Source organism: Xiphias gladius, chromosome 17, assembly GCF_016859285.1.
Source record: "Xiphias gladius isolate SHS-SW01 ecotype Sanya breed wild chromosome 17, ASM1685928v1, whole genome shotgun sequence".
NCBI lineage: Eukaryota > Metazoa > Chordata > Actinopteri > Istiophoriformes > Xiphiidae > Xiphias > Xiphias gladius.
In genome coordinates, this window is record NC_053416.1 from 7,459,496 (window position 1) to 7,481,758 (window position 22,263).

The window sequence follows — 22,263 nt, forward strand, 5'->3', positions numbered from 1 at the left end:
GCCTTTTCTCAATTTGTTTTCCTCTCTTTCTTTAGGTGAGATCAGCACCCGCCTTGCCCTGGACAGAGAGCAGCAGTCCAGTTACCAGCTTGTTGTGGTTGTACAGGATGGGGGTACACCCCCACGTAGCGCCACTGGCACTGCTCATATCACCGTGCTAGATGAAAATGACCATGCCCCCAGTTTCACTCATGCCAGGCCGGACAGGGAGCTGCTCCTTGAGGTGAGAATGAAGGGAGATTAGATAGATCAGGTCAGAGAGACATCCAGCTGGTTTGGGAGATGAATATTATATGATGTTGAACATAAGTTACCCTGGTCTCAGCTCGACCTCCGTGCACATTGGGGCTTATCCAGTGGGATTTCCCAGCTAAGGTTTCATATTTCAGCAGCAATACGTTTTGTTACCTTCATTCCCTAGTCCTAACTAACTTTTTTTTCTTAAACCTAATCCTATCATGTGTGAGCCACAATTCTTTAAAACATAACATAATAGGAAGATACTGTACATAAACAAGACATAGTATGTTGGAAAAAGACATTAATATGAATAATTATCCTTCTCCATTGTAGGTGATGGAGGGGCTTCCATCTGGGACAGTCTTAGGGACAGTGACAGCAAAAGACGCAGACGAGGGAGAGAATGGGACTGTATACTACTCTTTATCAGGTGAGTGTAATAAATCCTCTTAAAGTTATGTTTTAATCAGTTCCCTCAAGATTCACATCACTATCCAAGTGTTAAATTATGTTTATTGAGTGTTTCATCATCATTACTTTTACTTTGAGCTGATATCCATATCTGTTGCATCCTCCGAAGGCTCCAGAGCAGAGCGTTTCTCCCTTAACCCGACCAGTGGCGAGCTGAGAACTGCTTCCCCTCTGAGATGGGCAGAGCGAGCCGAATACATCTTTGTTGTGACTGCTGCTGACCACGGCACACCAGGCCTCAGCTCCACCTGCCAGCTACGGATACAGGTAAACATAATCTGTAGATTTTATAACCTAAAGCTGCATGCACAAACACCTATACATCGGTTGCTTCTCAGAAACATTCCAAAGGCATTTGGCAATTTTAAACAAAGACCAATTTGGTGACCAAGCCAAAAGCTGTCACATCGACACATTACCTCAATCCTTATGCATTCCTGGCTGCAAGTAATTTCCTCAAACTTTGCACAAAGTGAACAGTATAACTGTCAAAGGCATTGGAAAAGGAGGTAAATATGAGAAGGAGAGAAACTGAATCTGGGCCTGTACAAACAAAATCATCTATTCAATCTAGTGTGTATTTCCTGCTCCAAAGGTTAGTAGGGTAACCAAAACCCAAGGTGAGAAACCCAGAGCTGCAGGAGGGAGCTGCTCTTGACTGAGTTATTGTTCTGAACTTTCTGTTTGAGGGTCATTCCTGCATATCAACACACAATATCAGGAATTCAACAGCAGGAAAGAAGATTGGTCTGCCACGGGGGCATTTAGCCGGAGAAGGCTGGTGGTTTGCTTTGACTGTGATGCTTTTAGCTCATTGTTTTTATGTGATGTGATTTCAGAAGGAAAAAGGATGCTAATTACAGCGGGAGTGCCTGCCTTAGATTTTGCTTGCACCCAGCTTGTGCGACATTGAGATTACACAGAGGGGAAACAGGCACCTTGGAATCAAATGCTCCCACGTGAGATTTGATGAGAGTCAGCTGCATCAAATCACGCAAAGAGAAAGGAAATACAGCCCTATACGGTAGCAGGCAGTTATACATATACACACAAAGACAAGCTGACAGTCGCGGCACATTCAAACTCTCTCATTAGGTCACATTCCCAGATAATGATTTGAGATAACATTTCAAATAGCTGCTGGTGAAATCAGACATAGGGATGTTGTTTTACACCACAAGTACCACAGTACACATGCTAGCTTGCTTTTATGGGAAACGAAATTGGGGAAAGCCGAGGAAAAGTACAAGTAGTACAGCACAGTACAGTTTCTTGTACCGTCTGGTAAAGCATCACATTCAAGATAACGGAAATGCTGTGATGTATTTGATCAAATGATTTTAAAAGAATTCAAGACTTAGCCACCCATACTCCTGCCACCCTATATGTAAACATTTGCAGACTTAACACACTACAAACCTCAGTTAAATTTGTTCAATTGTTGCTGTATTTCACTTGAATTTCAAAATCACTGCCCCATTTTTTTGTGGAAGACTGTGACTGGCTTGCTGCAGCACAATGAAACACAGAGGAAAAAAACAGAACATGGTTCTGTTTTATAACTTTTAAAACAAATAGGGGTCATTAACATCAACATATGGTTTGTAGCACAGTTTAGCTTCAAATGTCTGGGTCAGCCTTTTTAGTCAGCACATGAGGCTAAATTATGCACATTACTCACATCACTTCCCTCTTCTTCTAGGTTTATCCTTGCTATTCATGCTTGATAAAGAAACCATAAAGATCCAATTCATTGTAAGAGATCTTGGTAATGAAAGTGAAGGATGGTGTGTGTATGGATTTTTTGTGATGGTGAAACCAGAGCTTGTTAAAATCTGCTCATGCTTGCTGACTTCAGAGTTCTTTGATCTTTCCCAGAACAATATGGAACCCTGAAATTGTTGCTCAAAGTGGCAAAAGCCCCCTGGCACGTAGTTGTTTCCCATCTGACCAGACTGCTGCTTATGGAGACTGTAGTTATTGTTCTGCATTAATTGAACTGGAATATTTACAGTTTTCCATCCCACCAAACCCTTCATTATTCTGTCACAGATCACAAATTCTGACTCATCTTCAAGCCAGAATGCTGCAGTGTGAAGATATTTACTGGGAGAATTGAACTTAATGTCTTCATGTACAATGAGAATGCCTGTGAGGGTTATTATAACAAAAAAACAGACATGGACTAGAGCCCAAGGCTATGTTTAGGGATGGGCTGGGGTGAGGACCATATAACCACATTGTCTGCAGAATAGCAAAGGAAATACGATCCAGTAACATGCGCAGCACAACACACGCCTTGACATTTTTCCCCTATGCTTGGTTGAAGTATTACTATATATATACAGTTGGACCCTACTGTATATATATATAGACTGAAATGTTTCACTTGTTTCTTTTAATCTGTTTTGGGATAGATATATGGATGATTAAAGAAATTTCTAAGTCACTTTATTTTACTTATTTTAATATTGATTACTTTCAAATCGCAGTCATCATGATTAATTCAAGTAAGTTGCAACAAATTCTGACCTCTTTTCTTTTCCTTTAGGTTCTCAGCTCCTCCAGGTCCAACCCCAAGCCCAACATGCTCTCAATGACCCTCAACACAGTCGAAGGGGCTTCTCCGGGCTCCATCATTGGCTCCATCTGCTCGCATGACAAGCACGAATCTTCTCTATTGGAGGGCCAGGTGACCTACCTGGTAGTGGGGGGGACAGACCAGGATGGGACTTTCATGGTGGACCGTTTAAAGGGCGATGTGTATCTGGTACGCGAGCTGGACTATGAGAAGGGGTCGAGGTACACTCTGCACATCGAGGTGTCTGATTTCTCCCAAGCTATTCCCAGCAGCCACCTAGTGCAGCTGGATATCAACGTGCAGGATAGCAATGACCACACCCCAAAGTTCACGGAAGACCCAGTTACCATTGTGATCCCAGAGAACATAGAGCCAGGGGCTTCAGTGTATACCTTCCAGGCTGTGGATCGGGTGGGTAACTGAAATTATTTATCAGCTACAGAAATGATATTGTTTACCAGTGACTGCTACTTCATTCATTGCTCCCTCATTGTATACAATGGATATATTTTCAACCAAACATCATAAATCAGAGCTAATCAGAGAAATTTGGTTAGTTTATTTGCCGTCATCAATTGTTAAAACAAAATAAGGCTGCAGCTAACAGTTATTTTTGTCATTGATTAATCCATTATTTTTCTGTCAAACACATCTCACAGTCCTCATCAGCGAAAGAAATTTTCTCAGTTGTCATCATGTGAATTAAGTATGGAAAGCAAAATCCCCTGATAAAAACTGTGTTGATGCAGAAGAAATCTCTGATTTTTTGGTTTTCCTTTCTTGATCAAAATTTCCACTAAATGATGTGCTTTCTGTTTATAGGATGGCAGTGGACCCAACAGTGAGCTACGTTACTCCATCGAGCACTTCTGGCCTGACACACCTGACCTCTTGACCCTTGACCCCTCCAGTGGAGTCCTGACCATTGGGCAGAAGTTAGATCGTGAGTCCACGCCCTCCCTCTACCTTGTGGTGCGGGCCACAGATCAAGCAGTGGACCCTTCTCAGAGGCGCTGGGGTTCGGTCACTGCCCGACTGTTTGTAACAGACGAAAATGACAACGCTCCGGTCTTCAGCTCTCCGTCTGCAGTCAGTGTCATGGAGGATCAGCCTGTGGGGTGAGTGGCATGTCTAACTGTGGTCTTTTTTTGGTACCTTCATGCACATTTAAGTCATGACTCTGGCAGTTTTCAGTATTCAGACTACAGAGGAAGAACATCCAAGAAGCCTGTTTAAAAATAAACAAGTTACTTTCATAGCTCCAAGATTGAAGATTAGCAAGTGGTTTTCATGCTTGTTATAATTTGAGATTTTGTTTGTAATTTTATTGACAGGTTTGTGATTTTGTACGTGATGGCTCGAGATGAGGATGAAGGTGAAAATGGCCAGGTGTCATACAGAATCCAGTCAGGCAACAGTGCTGGTCGCTTCAGTCTGAACCCCAACACCGGTAAGCCTATTTTAGGGTAAAATCTAAAAATAATGTTAAAATCATATAACAAGAGACTTGGGATTTCCCATAAATATCCAATTTACACTTCTTCAACGGATGATTTGAGTGCAATTCACCTCATAATTTCTCACGTTTACAGTCCTGTTTTGATCGATTTAACACTGAAGAGCTTTAAACCTTACTATGTGGCTGTTTTCTGCGGGATGTCACGATTGATAGATAACAAGCACCCCACCCATTGAAGCCCCCTGGATGAACAAAAATTTCCAGTAGATCATAATTATCCACTGAAGTGCTTCGTCCACAGGATTTCAACTGCTACAACACTCATAAGCCTCATAACCCTCTTTAATAGATGATCTTTCAATGCCGTGGAGCGAAATTTCACTCGAATAATGCTTTGGTGTTCTTTTCTTGATGGATTTGTTCATGGAAACAGATCTTTATTTGGGCTAGGGATGTGGGCAGCCTTTGATATCTTATATATGCTTATGTGTAATCTCTCCATCACTGGAGCTGGGTGGTGTGGGCGTGCTCAACTCTGGCTGAGATGGGATTAGGAACCATAAAACAGACATGTAATGCAGCTTCCAGATGGAAGAAAGTTAATTACTGTCAAGTGTCTGGTGCATTAGCAGGAGTTGATTTCACTTCTGGTTTGTTTCTCAGACTGGGTGGTGCTTATGGCTTAAGCTTATGGTTAATAGTAGCTTTAATAGCAAATTAGCATTGTATCACGAAGACATTTTCTAAACTGCCTGGCTAATGTGGGGGGTATCATTAGCCTGATTGCTGCTTATAAATTAAATGTCTGTTATTTTCACATTAAATCAGCTTTACTGTTGGTTTTAATAACCACTTGAGAGCCAGTGTTTTCTATATGTGTCTTAATTTCTTCTCAAGTAGCTTCAAAAGTAGAGAGAGCATTTAATGCTGTTTGAGATAATTTCATATATTCTAATGTATATCTGCTTGTTTAGGATTAACAATTAAAATACTCAATTCCTATACACAATTTTTATGGACACAGCGCTGCATTGAATGAAAAATTCTGTCTTATACATTATAATATGCACATTTTCCTGAAATTCAGTATGATATATCTTGTATTTTTGGAAACCTTGAGACCTTTGATAAAATTTAGATAACGTTGCATGTGATTTTGAGCAAAGCTGGTCCAGAGAGCACCTTTTTTCATAAGTTTGACACTGTATTAGTAACACTAAATTGGCCACAGAGGAGGATGAAATAGTACAGTCAATGTTTTGGATCTGTCTGTGTTTTGGCTAAAACATGGGAGCTAGCAGAACTTCACAGAAACATAAGGGGCCATAGCCTCACAGAAAAGTCAACACACTTTCAACTCTCACGCACAGCATGCCAGCTAAACTTGTACATTGCTGTGAACATTTCAGACACAAATTTCATATTTCCTCTCACGTTGGCCTACCTTCCTTGTAGTCTGGGTGATGACAGGGGTGTGGGTTATAAACACAAAAGGTAAGAGAGTAAGTGAAGCCAAAGTCTGTCTGAGCAGCGGAGGTCTGATTCACAGACTCTATCTGAACCAACTTGATTTACATAAAATACGCACCAGCTAATGCCTTGCAGATTCAAAGGCCAAGATACTCTAATGTTGTACAGAGAAATTAAAAAAAAAAAACAATAAGGGAGGTCATAGCCTGATTTTAGTTGGTAACTATGTAGTTCCAAGTTGCAATCTGAATACTGCATGTGTTTGCTTACCTTCCTACGTTTGTGCTTTGCAATAATAATCCATGTTAACTGATAAAGCTCTGTACTGCAGTGGTTCACATTTGAATGCCTGTTCAAGAAGTGAATAGCTGGCATGAAGTTATATTTTGCTCACTGTGGAAACTCTCATAAAGCAAAAGCTGTTCATAAAAACAATGTAAACACATTTAGACACAAACACAACTGCATACACAATTCAATTCAAGACCAAAGTAATTCAAATGAGAATAGAGATTTTAAGTGAAGTAACCTAGGAAAGTTCTTATTCACTGCTCACTGAATATTTCTCTCTTTTTAGGCTCTTTCTCCATCCTTAAAGCCTTAGACCGGGAAGAGCAGGAAGTCTTCAATCTGACCATTGTAGCAGAGGATCACGGGATACCTCAGCTATCCACCTCTCAGGTGCTGTGTGTGCAGGTGATTGATGTGAACGATGAAGCTCCAGTGTTCCAACGAGCAGAGTTTGAGACCCAGGTGATGGAAAACCAAGGACCAGGAACAACAGTGTTGACAGTGACTGCCACTGACAAGGATCAAGGTTGGTTTTAATGTATTTTTCAATTTATAGAATAGAGTATAGTCAGTGAGCAGGAAATACGGACATACTTTGAAAAACATCTTCTTATATAAGCAAAAAGGAATTTTAGCCCAGGAAAAAAAAAAGCTGTACACATATTTTACCCAGATTTTGTGCTTCATAATTCAATAAAATATTAAAGTCCGTAGATTCCAGCAACACATTTTTTCTTTTTAAGAGTTATAGATGATTTCAAGAAGGAAGGATGTAGGACAAAGTTATGACAAGACATGAAAGCATTAAAAGAAGAAAGGTTCAAAAATTCAATGCAGGAAAAATTACTTAAAATGTACAGCTGGTACACAGTACCTAAGCCTCCAGTAGAAGGCCAGAGAACTAAACAAGAGAGGGACATAAATGCTTTTGAGAAACCACATGACTTTAAAACAAACCACGAGCTCATGCTAATGAAAATGTGTGGTTACAGTCATTGTCCAGAGCATTATATTTCTGGAGCTATTATTAGGATTTGTCTCATTACTCTGCCTTATTACAATGAATGTAGCCTATTTTCTTTATTGCTTGTTTTGTAGGGTGCCCAGCCTTTAACTTTTTTTTGTCTGTCTTGTGTTTTAATGCAGGTTCTAATGGCCAAGTGACCTATGGGGGTGTGACAGAGGAAGGCTTCATTATCAACCCTGTGACAGGAGTCATCACCACCACAAAGGCACTAGACACAGAGCTACAGGATCACTACACTCTCACTGGTACTAAATATATCTATTGTTTTGCATGGCTCTGTTTGAACTTTATACTACTGGAGCTCAAGCTCACTTATTCCCACAGAGCACCTCAGCAGTACATCAATTCAAACTTTTGTATGGGATCCAACATCTCATCAGTTTAACAATTTCCACCTCATATCAGTGTATGCCAGGGATGGAGGTGTGCCTCCCAACTTTGCCAAGGCTGTAGTCCGTGTGGAGGTGCAGGATGTGAACGACAATGCCCCAGTCTTTGCAAAGCCATGGTATGGACTGGAGGTGCCAGAGAACCAGGCCCCTGTAGAGCTTTGCTTTCTCAAAGCTACAGACCCTGACTCAGGTCCTGGTGGAGAGCTGGAGTACAGGATTATTGGTGAGAAACAGTGTTTTGTGCCTATCCCAAGTATTAGAATGGATTTAAAGAGCAATTTAGTTTACCACAATTACTGTAATTGCTGTTCTGGGTTGCGACTGCTGTGAAAATAACAATATTTTGTGAAAAAAACGTGAATTTTTCTCATTGTTGGTGTTTTTCGGACTGGACAAGGTCATGTATATATTTATATATTGTTGAGAGATTATTGTAGACCAATAACTTGGACCATTTTTGGTGATATCTGGAGTTGTACTGAACGTGTGCAGCATTTGGAGTAATGTATTGCTTTTGACTGGGCTCTATTCCTCCCATATGAAAGATGAGATCTGCATACTGCTAACTTAGGCTCGATCCTGACATTCTTCTGTCTTATTTCAAATATAGTGCATTCCATATACCTGTCTGGAACACATTCAAACTTTGATTTAAGTTCAGAGTTGGTACAGATGTTCGCCATTCTTTTCTTCTTTTAACTCTAAATCCATAGAAAATTCCTTATTTTTAAAAGATTTTTCTTTCTTCTGCCCCATGAACTCCTTCCATTCAGCGGGAGACCCTCATGGAGATTTCCAACTCCACACTGGCACAGGAGCCCTGTCTACGTCACGCGGCCTAGACAGGGAGACGAGGGCAGAATATACTCTGGAGGTGGTGGCCACGGACCGAGGCAGTCCCATTCTCAGCACTACTGTCACAGTGGAAGTCAAAGTGCTGGATGTCAATGACAACAGCCCTGTCTTCAGCAGAAGTAGCTACTCTGTGGAAGTGTCAGAGGATGCTGCAGAGGGCACACAAGTTTTGGATGTAAGCAGAGTTCGGAATTAAGATGAGATTCAGAATACATGCTTTTATAAAACATCTTGCTGTCATACAATGTATTTTACATTTATAACAAATGTGTTCATATGTCAGTAATACTAATTTAATCATGTAAATTTATTTATCTATTTCCAGGTGTCAGCCACAGATGCTGATGATGACCTCAATGGGAAGGTTTTGTATTTCCTTAGCAAAGAGACTCATGGAGCATTCACTGTGGATGAGAACACCGGTCGTATCACCACGGCAGCACCTCTGGACCGGGAAAAAATAGAGTCATACAGCTTCCAGGTGTTTGCTGTTGACCTTTCACCTGCCGCACCCAGGAATACCTCTGCTCAGGTAAATGAGGTTAGATATTGAAGGTGTTCAGTTGACTGATCGTTGAAAAAAGCCTTGAATTTATGATTCATATGTGGGAGATTAAGTTTTGTGAATATTTTTATGTTCATTACATCACCAATAAATTCTCCACTTTACCCCACATGTGACGTCTTCCTTCTAGGTGACAGTCACCATCCTGGATGTCAACGACAACATTCCTTTCTTCATCCAGGATCCGATGGTCATTGAGGTGTCCAACAAACGTTCCCAGCGGGTTCTAGCCACAATGAAGGCAGAGGACAAGGACTTTGGAGCCAACGGTTCTGTGTTTTACCGTTTTGCTATGCCAGTAAAGGGTTTCAGCATTAACTCCCTGACTGGGGAGATCCGGGCCACTGAGGCAGTTGGAGATCTGACCCAGGCTCAGAGGACGTTAATTGTGGAGGCTATGGACCAGGGCAGCCCAGCTCAGTCTGCACAGGGTGTGGTGGTGATTTACGTGAAGGAGGTGGAGTACAGTGGCATTCGCTTCTCTAGGAATGCCAGAGATGTCAGCATACAGGAGAACGCTGCAAAAGGTTGGACATTAATACATTCTTATTAGGGATCAGTTCATCTGTGCCTCTACACTCTTTCGTGATCTCTCTGCTGTCACAGTTAAAGAATATTTTCTTGGTTTTTTTCCCAAAATTCAGGCACGGCTGTGGCACAGACTCAAGCTCAACACCCAGATGGCACACGTAAGGGTATCAGTTACAGCCTCTTCAGTGGGAACAGAAAGCAGGCCTTCAGCATCAGCTCCTCAACAGGTAAAACTCATAATAGTAAAAAGTGTAAAAGTGTTTTTTTTTGTAAGTAATAGACTGCAGATTACCAATAAGATTTGCGTTTTAAAAAGTTGTATCCTGATCCTCATTTTCCAACCCTATCTTCCTTTCCTCCAGGTGAAATCTGGGTGCAGAGCTCCAAGGGTCTGGACTTCGAAGACACCCCCAGACTCCGTCTCGTCGTGAAGGCTGAAACCGTGTCCTCCACGTCTTTCATGGCTATTAACTTGATCCTGCAGGATGTCAATGACAACCTTCCTCGCTTTCAACTGCAGAATTATGTAGCCTATATGAGAGAAGCCCAGGGATATGAAATGCCAATCATACAGGTACTCCCAAATGTAAAAACTGCAAAATAAAAAAATACAGTACTTGGTCTACAGAAGTTTTGCTAAGGGTAAAAATAAATCCCCCCCCTCTTACCTCCAACTTTTCCCAGGTGGTTGCTGAGGATGTGGATCAGGGCCAAAATGGTCAGGTGACCTACTCCATCCAGTCATCGGGCATGAGCGGCCTGTTCAAGATTGACCCAATGACAGGAAGCATCACCACAGCAGCCATCATGGACCGTGAGATCTTTACCCAGACCAAGTGAGAACAGACTTGTGGTTAAATGAACCTCACGAAGAACGATTCTATGTGCTCATTTGGAGGATGGATATATATTTTACCTGTAATAACTGTTGCTGCATGGTGATGTACAGATAAAGTCCACTATGTTTAAACACAGGAAACATTTATAGAAGGAAGAAAATAGACGTAGCACATCGTGAATCATATTCACTCCGCTAGTTTTTGTTTATATAGCTGGTGAGGAGGTTGATATAGTTTGCTGAAGATGTAGGCATCATTACAAACTGATATCTACATGCCAGATGTATCAAAGCTGCAATTTTCAAACTCTGTAAATCAACTTCTGTTGACTGTAACTTTTTCATAAGTTTTTGCGTGTTTCATAACAATATTAGAATGTGTAACCAAAGGTTAAAATGTAATATCAAGTAGATATACATCCTTTGACATTCCTTTTACATTTTTTCTGTCATCACCAACATTAAAATTAAACTTTTATAACTTAACATGTAATAAGAGACATAAGAATGCTTTTTGGAAAACCTCTCTTTTTGCCCACCCACAGGCTAGTAGTTACAGCAACTGATAGAGGAAGTCCAAGATTGGCTGGTTCAGCCACATTGACAGTGATCATTATTGACCAGAATGACAACAGTCCCACTATTCCCTTGCCCCAGGAAGTCCGCATTCCAGAGAGTAAGTACTTTATTTGCAGGAAATTTGCAGGAATTTTGTGCTTCCTGGTTATGCATCTTATGTAGGCCAGTTTAAGCAAGTACATTAAATTTACATAACAAATTCTGTCATCAGGCAAGCTATGCAGGTCTAAGAATGTGCAGTTATGCATCATTGCTGTGCAAAATGGAAAGCTGAATGCAACTAACAGGTTTTTGTTCAATTTCTTTCTCTATCTATCAGACACATTGATTGGCACAGAGATCACTCTTGTGACGGGCAATGATGTCGACTCCAGTCCTGCCCTCGCTTACTCCTTACAGCTAGACCCAACAGCCCTAGGCAAGTTTGGGATTCATCGCTACAGTGGAGGCGTGTCACTCACTGCCCCTCTGGACTTTGAGGAGAAGACGTGGTACACCGTTACTGTCAGAGCCACAGACAGCCAGCACCAAACTGAGGCTAACATTACAATATTGGTGGAGGATATTAATGACAATGCACCTGCATTCACCCATGATCTCTACCAGGTAGGATGACTAATAAATCAAGCTAATTAAACTTCTTTTTTTGATGTAGGTACTTCGATTACAATCAAGGTGTGTTTTGTACAACTCTGTTTCTCACAAAATCATACAAGCACTTTAAAGGACAGCTTCTTGACATTCATTCTCCTATATACTAATAATTTTGTCTGTGTACTTTTATTTTAGTGTAGAAAGAAATCTGATGTGTCCATTGCATACTACTTGCTACTGGAGGAAATTCACAGGATATATGTCTTCAAGTGTCATGCCTTGTAAAGTTTGAAAGGGAATTAAATTCACTTCAGCAACAGTTTCACTCCAGCAGACTACTTCATCAAGAAGAAAAAAGTAGCACTTGTAGACATGTACACACACTGCAAAAAACACATATGTAAATTCCCAGCGTGCACGTAGTGGGGGTGATAAAAGTTAACTGCCTAATATTGACTAGGGAAAGGTTATACAGATGAGCCTGTGTAATATTTACTACTCTGTCGCAGGAAATGACTTCAACGTGAGCATGAGTTCAGGAAAAACAAAAACTACAGCATAAAATGCAAAGTTTAGTGCTTGTTGACGTCCTCACCATGAGTTTAGGCATTTTATTACAGTATTTATTGGAGCCGTTGTTTTTTTTATTTTTTTTATTTTTTGCAAAGATGCTCAAGTGTTATTTTTGATATTTTGCACCCCAGGTAACTCTGCCAGAGCACACGCCACCGGGAAGTGCAGTTGTCACAGTGACAGCAACTGACAGGGACTCTGGAGAGAATGGAAAGATCATCTACAGAGTGATGTCATCAATCCAGGAGGGTTTCTACATTGACCCCAACAACGGTAAACAACCTTTTGCTCCCTTCCTGATATTTTTTACCTCACTAAATAAGTTTCCGGTTTTAATTGAAAGTAATATGTAATTCATTACATTTTGAAAATAAAGTAGACCACAATGTCTGACTTCCTCTCATTGCCTTCCATATCCAGGAACCCTGTTCATCAGTAACAGAGCTGAGTTTGATCCTGAGCGTCCGTCAGTCAATATTGTCATCGAAGCTCGTGATGGAGGCTCGCCTTCACTCTCGTCCCTGACTACAGTCCAGGTTCAGATTTCTGACATCAATGACAACGCTCCTGTGTTCCATCAATCAGACTACAGGTCAGGCTACATTCATTATATGCTGGATGTTTTATGGTTTAACTTCATCAGCTGCTCTTACTTTTGTAATATTCTTCTGTCTGCAGGGCTACAGTTGCTGAGGACACTATTCCAGGGTCAACAGTATTGACTTTTGAGGCCTTTGACAGCGACCTCTCTCGAGAAAACTGTGGCTATGACTTTGCTATTGCCAATGGAAATGAAGGAAATGCGTTCCAGATCGAAAGTAGTGTGCGCTTCGTTGAGGGGCGGGGCTTCCAAACTGTTGGGACTCTGCTGTTGGCTGAGGGGCTTGACTTTGAAACCAAGCCACTTTACAACCTCACTGTGGTAGTATCAGACCGTGGTGTGCCCCAGAGGAGCTCTAGTGTCGCTGCAGTGATAACCATTGGTGATGTGAATGATAACCCTCCAGTGTTTAGCAGAGCAGAATATACTGTGTCACTGAGTGAGGGAGCTGCCCCTGGGACTGAGATCATACGACTGACTGCTACAGGTGGGCAAAAGTCTTCTCTTTTTGTCTAGGTATCTCAGTTTCTCTCAGTTTCTCACTGTTCCTTTGTTACTTTGTTTCTTAATTCATTGTACTCTGTTTTTGTCTTTTTGTCAGACCCAGACTCAACTCCCAATGCTGAGGTCCAGTATACCATCAGCTCTGGTGATGAGGTGGACTTATTTACCATGGACCAGTGGACTGGAGCCCTGCGGCTTCAACGAGCGCTAGATCGTGAGCACCAGTCCACACATATTGTCATCATCCAAGCCACAGATGGACAGGGACACTTTGCGCTAGCTCCAGTCATTGTTGAGGTCAAGGACATTAATGACAATCATCCGTTCTTCCCTGTGGAAGTCCTCACGGCTAGTATCAGAGAAAACCAACCAGCAAACTCAGCTGTGACTGTTCTCCACGCCATAGACCATGACACAGGGGTTTTTGGCCAGCTAAAGTACTACATGGTGGAGCGGTCCAGGGTGGGAAAAGACAGCTTCACTGTGGACCAGAATTCAGGAGAAATCAGAAGCAAAATTCCCTTTGATTTTGAGAAGGTCAACTCTTTTAACTTTGTAGCAATCGCAGTAGATTCAGGCAACCACTCAGCCACTGTGACTGTACAGGTGTTTGTCACAGGTGAGGATGAGTATGACCCAGTCTTCACATCCTCTGATTTCACCTTTGAAGTCCCAGAGGGAGCCAAGAAAGGCCAGAGCATCGGCTATGTCCAAGCAAATGATGAGGATGGAGGGGTGGATGGTGTTGTTCTTTATTCTCTTTCAAACAGCTCTCCATACTTTGATGTAAACAAAACCACTGGGGTGATTTTCCTCAAGCTGGACAGTTCAGGTAGCAGTAGTAGCAGTGGGTCGGGCCGAGCCAAAAGGGAAACCAGGCTTATGACTTTTGATGTGAGAGCTCACAGTCCTTTGGATACCTCTCGCACCTCTACAGCCCAGATCTCCATCGACGTCACAAATACCAACTTTGGCCTGGCTCCTGACGTCAACATTCTGCTGATTAGCATCGTTGCTGTGTCTCTTGGTTTCATCATATTGCTTGTGGTCATGGCAGTGGTGGTGTTCCTAGTCAAGTCACGCAGGAGAAAGAAAGGGCAGGATACAGGTAACAGAACTCCTGCCTCGGGAACTGCTCTTCAGAAACTGGATGATTGCAACTCGGGACCTGGAGGAGAGAGGATCTACCACCAGGCCTTGCCAGGCTATGCTGGAGATCAGGGTGGGGCTGGTGGTGGTCCGTACACTAGAGGGGGCTCTCTGGATCCCTCCCACTCCAGTGGAAGAGGATCAGCTGAGGCAGCGGAGGATGATGAGATCAGAATGATAAATGAGTACCCCCGGGTAGCTTCCATCACCTCATCCATGCAGGAGCACATCTCGGCCAGAGGACCAGACTCTGGAATTCAGCAGGATGCTGACCAGCTCTCAGATATCTCCTGTGAACCTGCAGCTTTAGAGGGCAGCACCTGGTTCAAAGGAAAGAAACTGGGTGGCAGTCTCAGTGGGACCTTGCTCTCTGGCCAGCTCCCAGTCTATAGGGACGAGGGGGGTGGGTACCTGGGAGTAGGCCGCGGCCTCAACATTTCACTACCCAAGGATTATGCCTTCCCTGAGGACGGTAAACCTTCAGTGGATGGTTCCCTCACAGCTATCGTTGCCAGTGACGAGGAGCTCCGTGGAAGCTATAACTGGGATTACCTGCTCAACTGGTGCCCACAGTTCCAGCCTCTGGCCAATGTCTTCACTGAGATCGCCAGGCTGAAAGATGAAACTGCTCAGCAGAGCCAGAACCCTCGCCAACCCTTCCAGCCCAAGCCCAAAATGGATCCCAAACCTAGAATTGATCCTCCACCTCTCATCACATCAGTGGCCCACCCAGGGGCCATGTCAGTCCCGCCAAAGGTCCCTGTGATTGGACGGACATTCCCCCACTTGGCCTCACTCCGCAGGTCCCCTATAAGTCATGAGGGATCCATTTCATCAGCAGCAATGTCCCCCAGCTTCTCCCCCTCTCTTTCCCCTCTGGCGGCTCGATCTCCAGCCGTTTCTCCTTTTGGAGTCAACCAAGGGCCCTCAGCATCCATGATCAGCACTAGGGAGCCCTCACTGGACCAGAGTCCTGATCACGAGATGAGAATATGATGGAAAAATTAGAAAACTATTTAAGGAAAAACTTTAAGACAGACAAACTGAACAAAAAATGAAAGACCCTCATTCTGGCTCTTCTTTTTCATGGAACTTAAGAAAGCAAACAGAGGTGTCAGTTGTACTGTCATTCTCAGAAATCACTGTTTTCATCATAAGAATGAAGGTTTCACAAATGTCCAGTGTTCAAGTGTCCAACCATATGAATTTTGGACAATAAACACACCCACAAAAACATACTTAACCTTCTTCTGGTAGAATATTTGCATTCCTTGAAGTACTCCCATTGGTAGGCAGTGTTACAGGAACACACGAAATTGGAAAAAATTGGAACATGTGCCTGGGTTGACAGGACCAGCCCACCCTTCTACAGTGACGCAGGTCTCCATGAACTGCCCAGGGTTAAGAGGTAAACTGACCTCTTCATGGGAATGTGCATTTACCACGCCCTGCAGTCAGAGATCCCTTAGTGTGTAGATAGATAAATGTGTAGTTTTCATGTTATCTCGCTGGCTGGCCAGAGAGTTAAGGACCTTGTTCCTCTCTTTGTGTCTGTGGACATTTTTACACTCCAGTATTAACTCATCTAGAGGCTGCTTTTAATATGGCCACTGGACATGTGTGTGACTCCCATGGACAGACGGTGTGTGTTCAAAGAGACACCGATTCATTGAATTGCCAATGCATCACACAGTGGAAGGACAATGGAGATTGTTTTTCTCACCAATTCAGATGACACTTCTTTTGATTTTACTTTTATTTTTATATATTTTTATATAAAATTATGATTTCAGATTTCCAGAAATGCCATTATTCCACATGGAGAGGTTATTGTTTTTGTGTATTTGCATATATGTATATTTGTATGTATGCAGGCTACATTATGTACTGTATGTGTCTCCTAGGTTTTTAGAGACTCTTGTGACAGTTCTTTTGTGAGTGAGAGGGAGACTGTTGTGTTTTTAGCATTATTTATATGAAAAGAAGACTTGCTGCCCCATTTCAACAGTAGGAAAACGAACGCAGATCACACTACGCTGTGTTGTTACCTTAAGAATTTTTCTTTTTTTTGTCAAATTGTAGATCATTCCAAATCCAAAACAGCAACCGGATGAAAACCTGTGAACCAATATAAATGCCTGCTTCTCCAGCAGTTCAGCATGCTGTTGTTGCATGGAGTTATGCAAAACAGCGCCTCCCCTTTGTTTTTCAGGGACAGCTCAATTTGCTGATCACCTCTGTGTCTTTGAAAAAAAGTGCTTCCTAAAGTCGATTACATAAGTCATTAACTTAAATGCATTTTACTGTGAAGTTGTTCATCTCAGCACAACGGAAATAACATGCAGTGAACATGCTGGGATTCTCATAGAAGAAAAGTGGCATAACTTGGAGAAATGTAGCACATGAGCCAGACAAGTGGGAAGCAGAAGCCTGAATGCAGGAGCCCTGATGAATGTACAAGGATTAAGCAACCAGTGCATTATTTTTTTTCCATGTTTAATCTGTTCTTTGCATTTTATTTCCGTGATTCACACATCAAGATTGTCACTGATATGGTGAGTGTTTTCAGGTTCCATGTGTTTAACTCATCATCCGCACCTTCTCTCTTTTCTGTCATCATTCAGATCCAGTTTAAGCAATCTGCTGGTGCAGCAAAAGGAAAAAGGCTTTATGATCGTCTTTTTCATTCTTCCCTGTGTATTTATCCTTCTGGCCTGTTTTTAATATTTTGAGGTAATTGCAGATTGGATGTCCTCTTGTTTTCAAGAGATGGCTTCTACCTCTGTTCTTTGTTCAACATAACCCTACAAATTGCCTCATGCAAAGCTGGCACTGGTTCAGCTAGAAGCTACACATGCCATGAGCCTAACTCCAGCACAACATGTTCTCAACTCATAATCATGCTGTGTCAGACACATTTCTATATTGGAGGACCTCCATTTGGAGTTCAGTTTGAGATGAATGCCAGTGACTGATCAGTGAGCAATGGCAGAAAATAAGAGCTGTACATGTATTTAAAGCAAATAATAAATTCCTACTGATCTCTTTTGACAAACTGGAGTCAGACCTCATCTTTTTCACAATTCAAAAAAAGACTTTCAGGGAAGAGCTGGGAAGTAATTCAAGTTTAACACTGTTCCAGTTATCTGGGCTGTGAGGGGTAACTTTGAAGATATGGTGTTAAATCCAGTAATTTATGAGAACCGTCCTACCAAAGGGAGGGGCAGACTTGGCTTTGGGCAGAATCACAGCAGACCTCATGAGAACAGCAGGCCAGGAGACAGAGCTGTATGTCCAGTATGGTCACCATCTGGCTTTCAAGAGCAGCAGATATTCACCTAAATGTATAATTGAACAGTAGCCCATGTTTGCAAGATGTTTGAAACCAAGACAGACCAAAAAATCAGAAAAAATAAAAATAAATAAATAATAATATATATATATGTAAAATATGTATATCTGTAAAATAAAAACCTATCAATGATGCACATTACAGAATTACACCAAATAGAATGAGATTATCTGTACTTTGAACCCCTGACCTGACAAAATGTGTATAGCTTGGTGTCACATATACCAACAAACCGATATACATACTTTATGACATTTGATTTTACTTCTATATTCTGTAAATTGTTGTACTGAATTCTGATTTCCCATCCTGCAAAATGCTCACTACCAACACCGTCCTTCTGGATATTTGTTTCATACTAACAAGTATCCTGGGTAAAGTCAACACATACAGTAAAGGGTAGCCTTTATCGGTATCGGAGAAACCTGTGTGATCTACCCAAGATCCAGCCAACGGTGGATTCAAGTTCTTTCAGCTCATATAAAGTCATATGATGTTGACATAGCTGAATAATTACAAAATGTTTATTTCATATGGAGCTCAGACATGTTTGCATAGCTGCTGGGGATTTCTGCCTCATTTGGTCATCACACACAGCCATGCAGTGTTTCTCTGTTATTGTTATGTACAGAAGGAGCTGAACATAGATTTTGACAAGGTGTAAGAGAACGGGCCAGAGACAGAAGCTCTTGTGGTACAAGTGACACAAGCAAGACTTCTTGTGCAATGAAAGGTGATGATGAATTGCACATTTGAAATGCAAACCATGTTTGAAGGTTGACATAAATGTGTTATTCATACGGTGAATGTTCTTACATTTGTTGTCAGCTGAGGTACAACTGTACAGTTGACGGGATGGTTGGACATGCGTATAAATTCATTCTGTATTATTCATTTGTAGCTCAGCTGGCTAATTGAGAAAGACATTAGCCAAAGTATAGTCTTGCCTGCGGGGAATAAAAAGTTTGCTGCCTTCATTTACACGTTCCCCTCAACACAGCTGTGTGTACAGCCCGCTGTCCCTAAACTTTTTCTGCAACCTACTCTTTCACTAACCCCACATAACTCCAAATAATGACAAGCACACACATGTACGTGCACACACATACTTAGAGGCTACTACACAGTGACACACATGGCCCGCAACAATCTCCCGAGCTGACTTTGGCCCAGATCCAGCTCCTACAGGCACTTGGCAGGTTTTTTTTGTTGCAAAATCTGGGAGAAATCTGTCTGAAGCAGAAGTCTAGCCCCTGAAGACTTAAAGAAGATGTGGGCCAAATATGAAATCCTTGGTACAGTATGATAGTTGTGTATGTGTTTTGCTACGACGTATTGTGATGGTAAACGGTCAGGCAGTTGTGGTCAACTTGAAAGGCACAATACGGTGCCATACATACATTCATACATCAGGTCTTCAAGTAATACTTAGACTTTATCAAGACCCAGTATTCTCACTTCAACATCCACATTCTCCCTTATTTGTACCCTAGCTTATTTGCTCTTCAAAACCTTTAAAAGGCCTTGAAAACCTATTTTTTAAAAACCATTTTCTTACTCTGAGTGATGCGGTGCTGAAAAGACCACAAACTTGTTTGCAAAAAAACATGGAACAGTTTGGGTTTTTTTATATAAGAGATTTTGGTATTTGTGATTTTTGTCTGTGCCTCTTTCACTAGTTTGAAGTGGGCAAGGCTTAGTTTGAAAAAAATGTGATGTCAATGTGCTTTTATGCACCAATCAGAGTTTAACAACATTGGAATCATAATCTGGTGAAAATTGTAGGGTTGTTTGCTCATGTCACCAGGACGTTGTCAATCAAATCTGATCAATTCACCTCCGCACAGTTCTGATGAAACGGATTAGTTAAAAGTTGAGGAACTTTTTTTTCCAAACTTAAGTGTTCATACCTACCTTTTTGGGTCATGAATATATATATACTACTATAGAGAAATAGTTATGATTATGAAACCAAGGTTAGGGGCTTTAAAAAGCTCCATATCTTCTTTTATGACTCTGCTGAGACCTTTGAGAATATCACTATAAAATGTGAAACTTGGTTTAAGTCTAGAATCATATAGATACACAGAATTGTAACGGGATTGTTAAGTTTTAAATGGTCTATAAAGTCAATTTCGCCTAATTTAACTTCACATGACATACAAGAGATTCAACACGTGAAAGACAATTTAGAAAAGGAATTTGAAATATACTATAATACCATCAGTCCTTATCTAAATATATAGTGTTCAATGCACAACTAAATAGCTTTACTCTTAAAACAGCATAGTATAGTTTCACATCGGAATACAAATAGAAATCTTCAATATAACTTGAAATTGTTAAGAAAGCATCACTTTCACGGACAGTGTTTAGACTATGTTTAATTTTAATTGCCAGAAAAGTCGTCTCGAGAGTTTGGAGTAGAGGTGAAGACTTTGGAGAACCACAATCATGTACTTTGATAAATCTTATTTTGCTCAAATGTCAGCGCACTCTGTTAAGGACCAGGTTTTTTTTTCCCTGTCAGTCCGGGTAATCTGCAGCTGCACTCTCTGGGAATCCAGCCTGTAAACATCGTATTAAACTTGGCCCACGCTGTAGTTAGTATGCAGGTGCTCTTTCATTCTGACTTTGATCAGTACAACTTTATTAAATGATGAATCAGTACACGCAAATAAATGTACAGCTACTACAAAACAAAATATGCATGCAGCTGTTAAGTATGAACTCTTGTGCATGGTGTATTGGAGAAGAATATTGCTGCACTGCACCAGTTGGTAATAGTATTCATGAATGTAGGTCACAGAAAGAGAGAGCAAAAGAAAAAAAATGGAGAAAAAAAAAAGAAATAGGAACAGCTCTGAGAGTAACAATCTTTATTGTAACTTTTAACTGAGGTTGAGGTACTGCAGGGATTTCTTGGACTGCTGTTTGTCAGAGAAAGAGTAAAGTTTACATGAAGACATATCAAAGAAAAACCTTTGTTCAAGTGCAGCAATGTTGTGTGTTTGATGTTACTTTGAAAAAAACCCTGCAAACATCGGAAAAAACACGAATACGTTTGCCAAGACGATCCCCATTTTAAAGCTTAAATTTAATCCATTCTGATGAAATACTAATGGAACTTAACTCTAAACTAAAGTCTGTTTTCATTTTAGGTCTACTAGAACTGATCTTGGATTGCTGCTCAATTTTGTGTTGTATCTTGAACTTAACTCATTTATATCCTCTAAAAAGTAAAATGGAAAAATCAAAACAGTTAGTTATGCTAATGATAAGCTGCTCCGCTTATATCATCGGATTTCCTTCCACCATAGGAATAGTTCTGATATGTGTAGCCCACCGCTTTCTCTTCCTTACCCATGAACTTTATTGTTCACACACAGTAGCTAGCAAAAGTAAAAACTGAATAAATCTGGCATGCTTAAGGATGCGGCTGGCAGTAACACCTATTTATTTATTTAAGCACGGCAGTCACCAAATCACTCCTGTGATTTTACACATGAAGTTCAGTTTACTCGTCACAATGAGTGTGCAAAACCAGCTGTAGAGCTATAACGTCTCGTGTGGCTGTGGAAGAGCTTTCCAAAGTTTGAAAAAACATGATTTAATGTTAAATATTATGTTATCTCTGCTTCGACCTGAGACTTCAAAGTTCGAAGAGGTGGGCATTTAGGAGGCACATTATTGGAAGTGTAGGATCCAGTGTCATTGCTGCTTGACCAGCACAACGGACTAAAAATCATGATATCTCGGCCTCTGCTGCACAACTTCAGTTTTTTTTTTTTTTAATTTGACCTGTGAGTTCCTCGTGGAAGTTTATGGAAGTGTAATACTTAATCACTGGGATACCCCTTTAAAAATCCTTCACACTAAAGATGTTCAAAAAGTTAAGATATTTCATGAAATCAAAAGTACACTTCCATGTACGGTTCGACAAGAATATCTCAGTTCAAAAATCTATTCGTGGTGTATCATTCACGTGGAAATCTCTTTGAACAGATTCCCAGAACTACAAACAAGACCTGTGGAAATTGGCTAAAGCAACTTCTGCTCCAAGGTCAGCTGGGCCCCAGTGAATCTGTTCCCCCCTCTCTGGGATCCCCCATGCCAGGAAATTACCATGAACCCATACATCCCTACACAATTACACTCAAAGGCTCACATCAGAACCTCTGGTGCCAAGAT

General features: G+C 41.3%; 1 protein-coding gene across 2 annotated transcripts in view; it reads left to right on the forward strand.

Moving 5' to 3' along the window:
• dchs1b (dachsous cadherin-related 1b) overlaps nt 1-18,030 on the forward strand; it is an 86,268-nt gene extending 68,238 nt beyond the window's left edge. For both annotated transcript variants that reach the window (XM_040150184.1, XM_040150185.1), the window contains 21 exons: nt 36-223; nt 574-670; nt 821-978; nt 3,263-3,703; nt 4,115-4,410; nt 4,627-4,742; nt 6,799-7,038; nt 7,659-7,784; nt 7,945-8,154; nt 8,705-8,961; nt 9,112-9,318; nt 9,482-9,878; nt 9,996-10,109; nt 10,245-10,456; nt 10,567-10,718; nt 11,266-11,396; nt 11,619-11,905; nt 12,598-12,739; nt 12,887-13,058; nt 13,145-13,554; nt 13,669-18,030. In XM_040150184.1, coding sequence (XP_040006118.1) covers nt 36-223; nt 574-670; nt 821-978; nt 3,263-3,703; nt 4,115-4,410; nt 4,627-4,742; nt 6,799-7,038; nt 7,659-7,784; nt 7,945-8,154; nt 8,705-8,961; nt 9,112-9,318; nt 9,482-9,878; nt 9,996-10,109; nt 10,245-10,456; nt 10,567-10,718; nt 11,266-11,396; nt 11,619-11,905; nt 12,598-12,739; nt 12,887-13,058; nt 13,145-13,554; nt 13,669-15,716 — 6,401 coding nt within the window. In that variant the 3' untranslated portion in view covers nt 15,717-18,030. The remainder of the gene's footprint in view (nt 1-35; nt 224-573; nt 671-820; nt 979-3,262; nt 3,704-4,114; nt 4,411-4,626; nt 4,743-6,798; nt 7,039-7,658; nt 7,785-7,944; nt 8,155-8,704; nt 8,962-9,111; nt 9,319-9,481; nt 9,879-9,995; nt 10,110-10,244; nt 10,457-10,566; nt 10,719-11,265; nt 11,397-11,618; nt 11,906-12,597; nt 12,740-12,886; nt 13,059-13,144; nt 13,555-13,668) is intronic.
• Nucleotides 18,031-22,263: the final 4,233 nt, after the last annotated feature.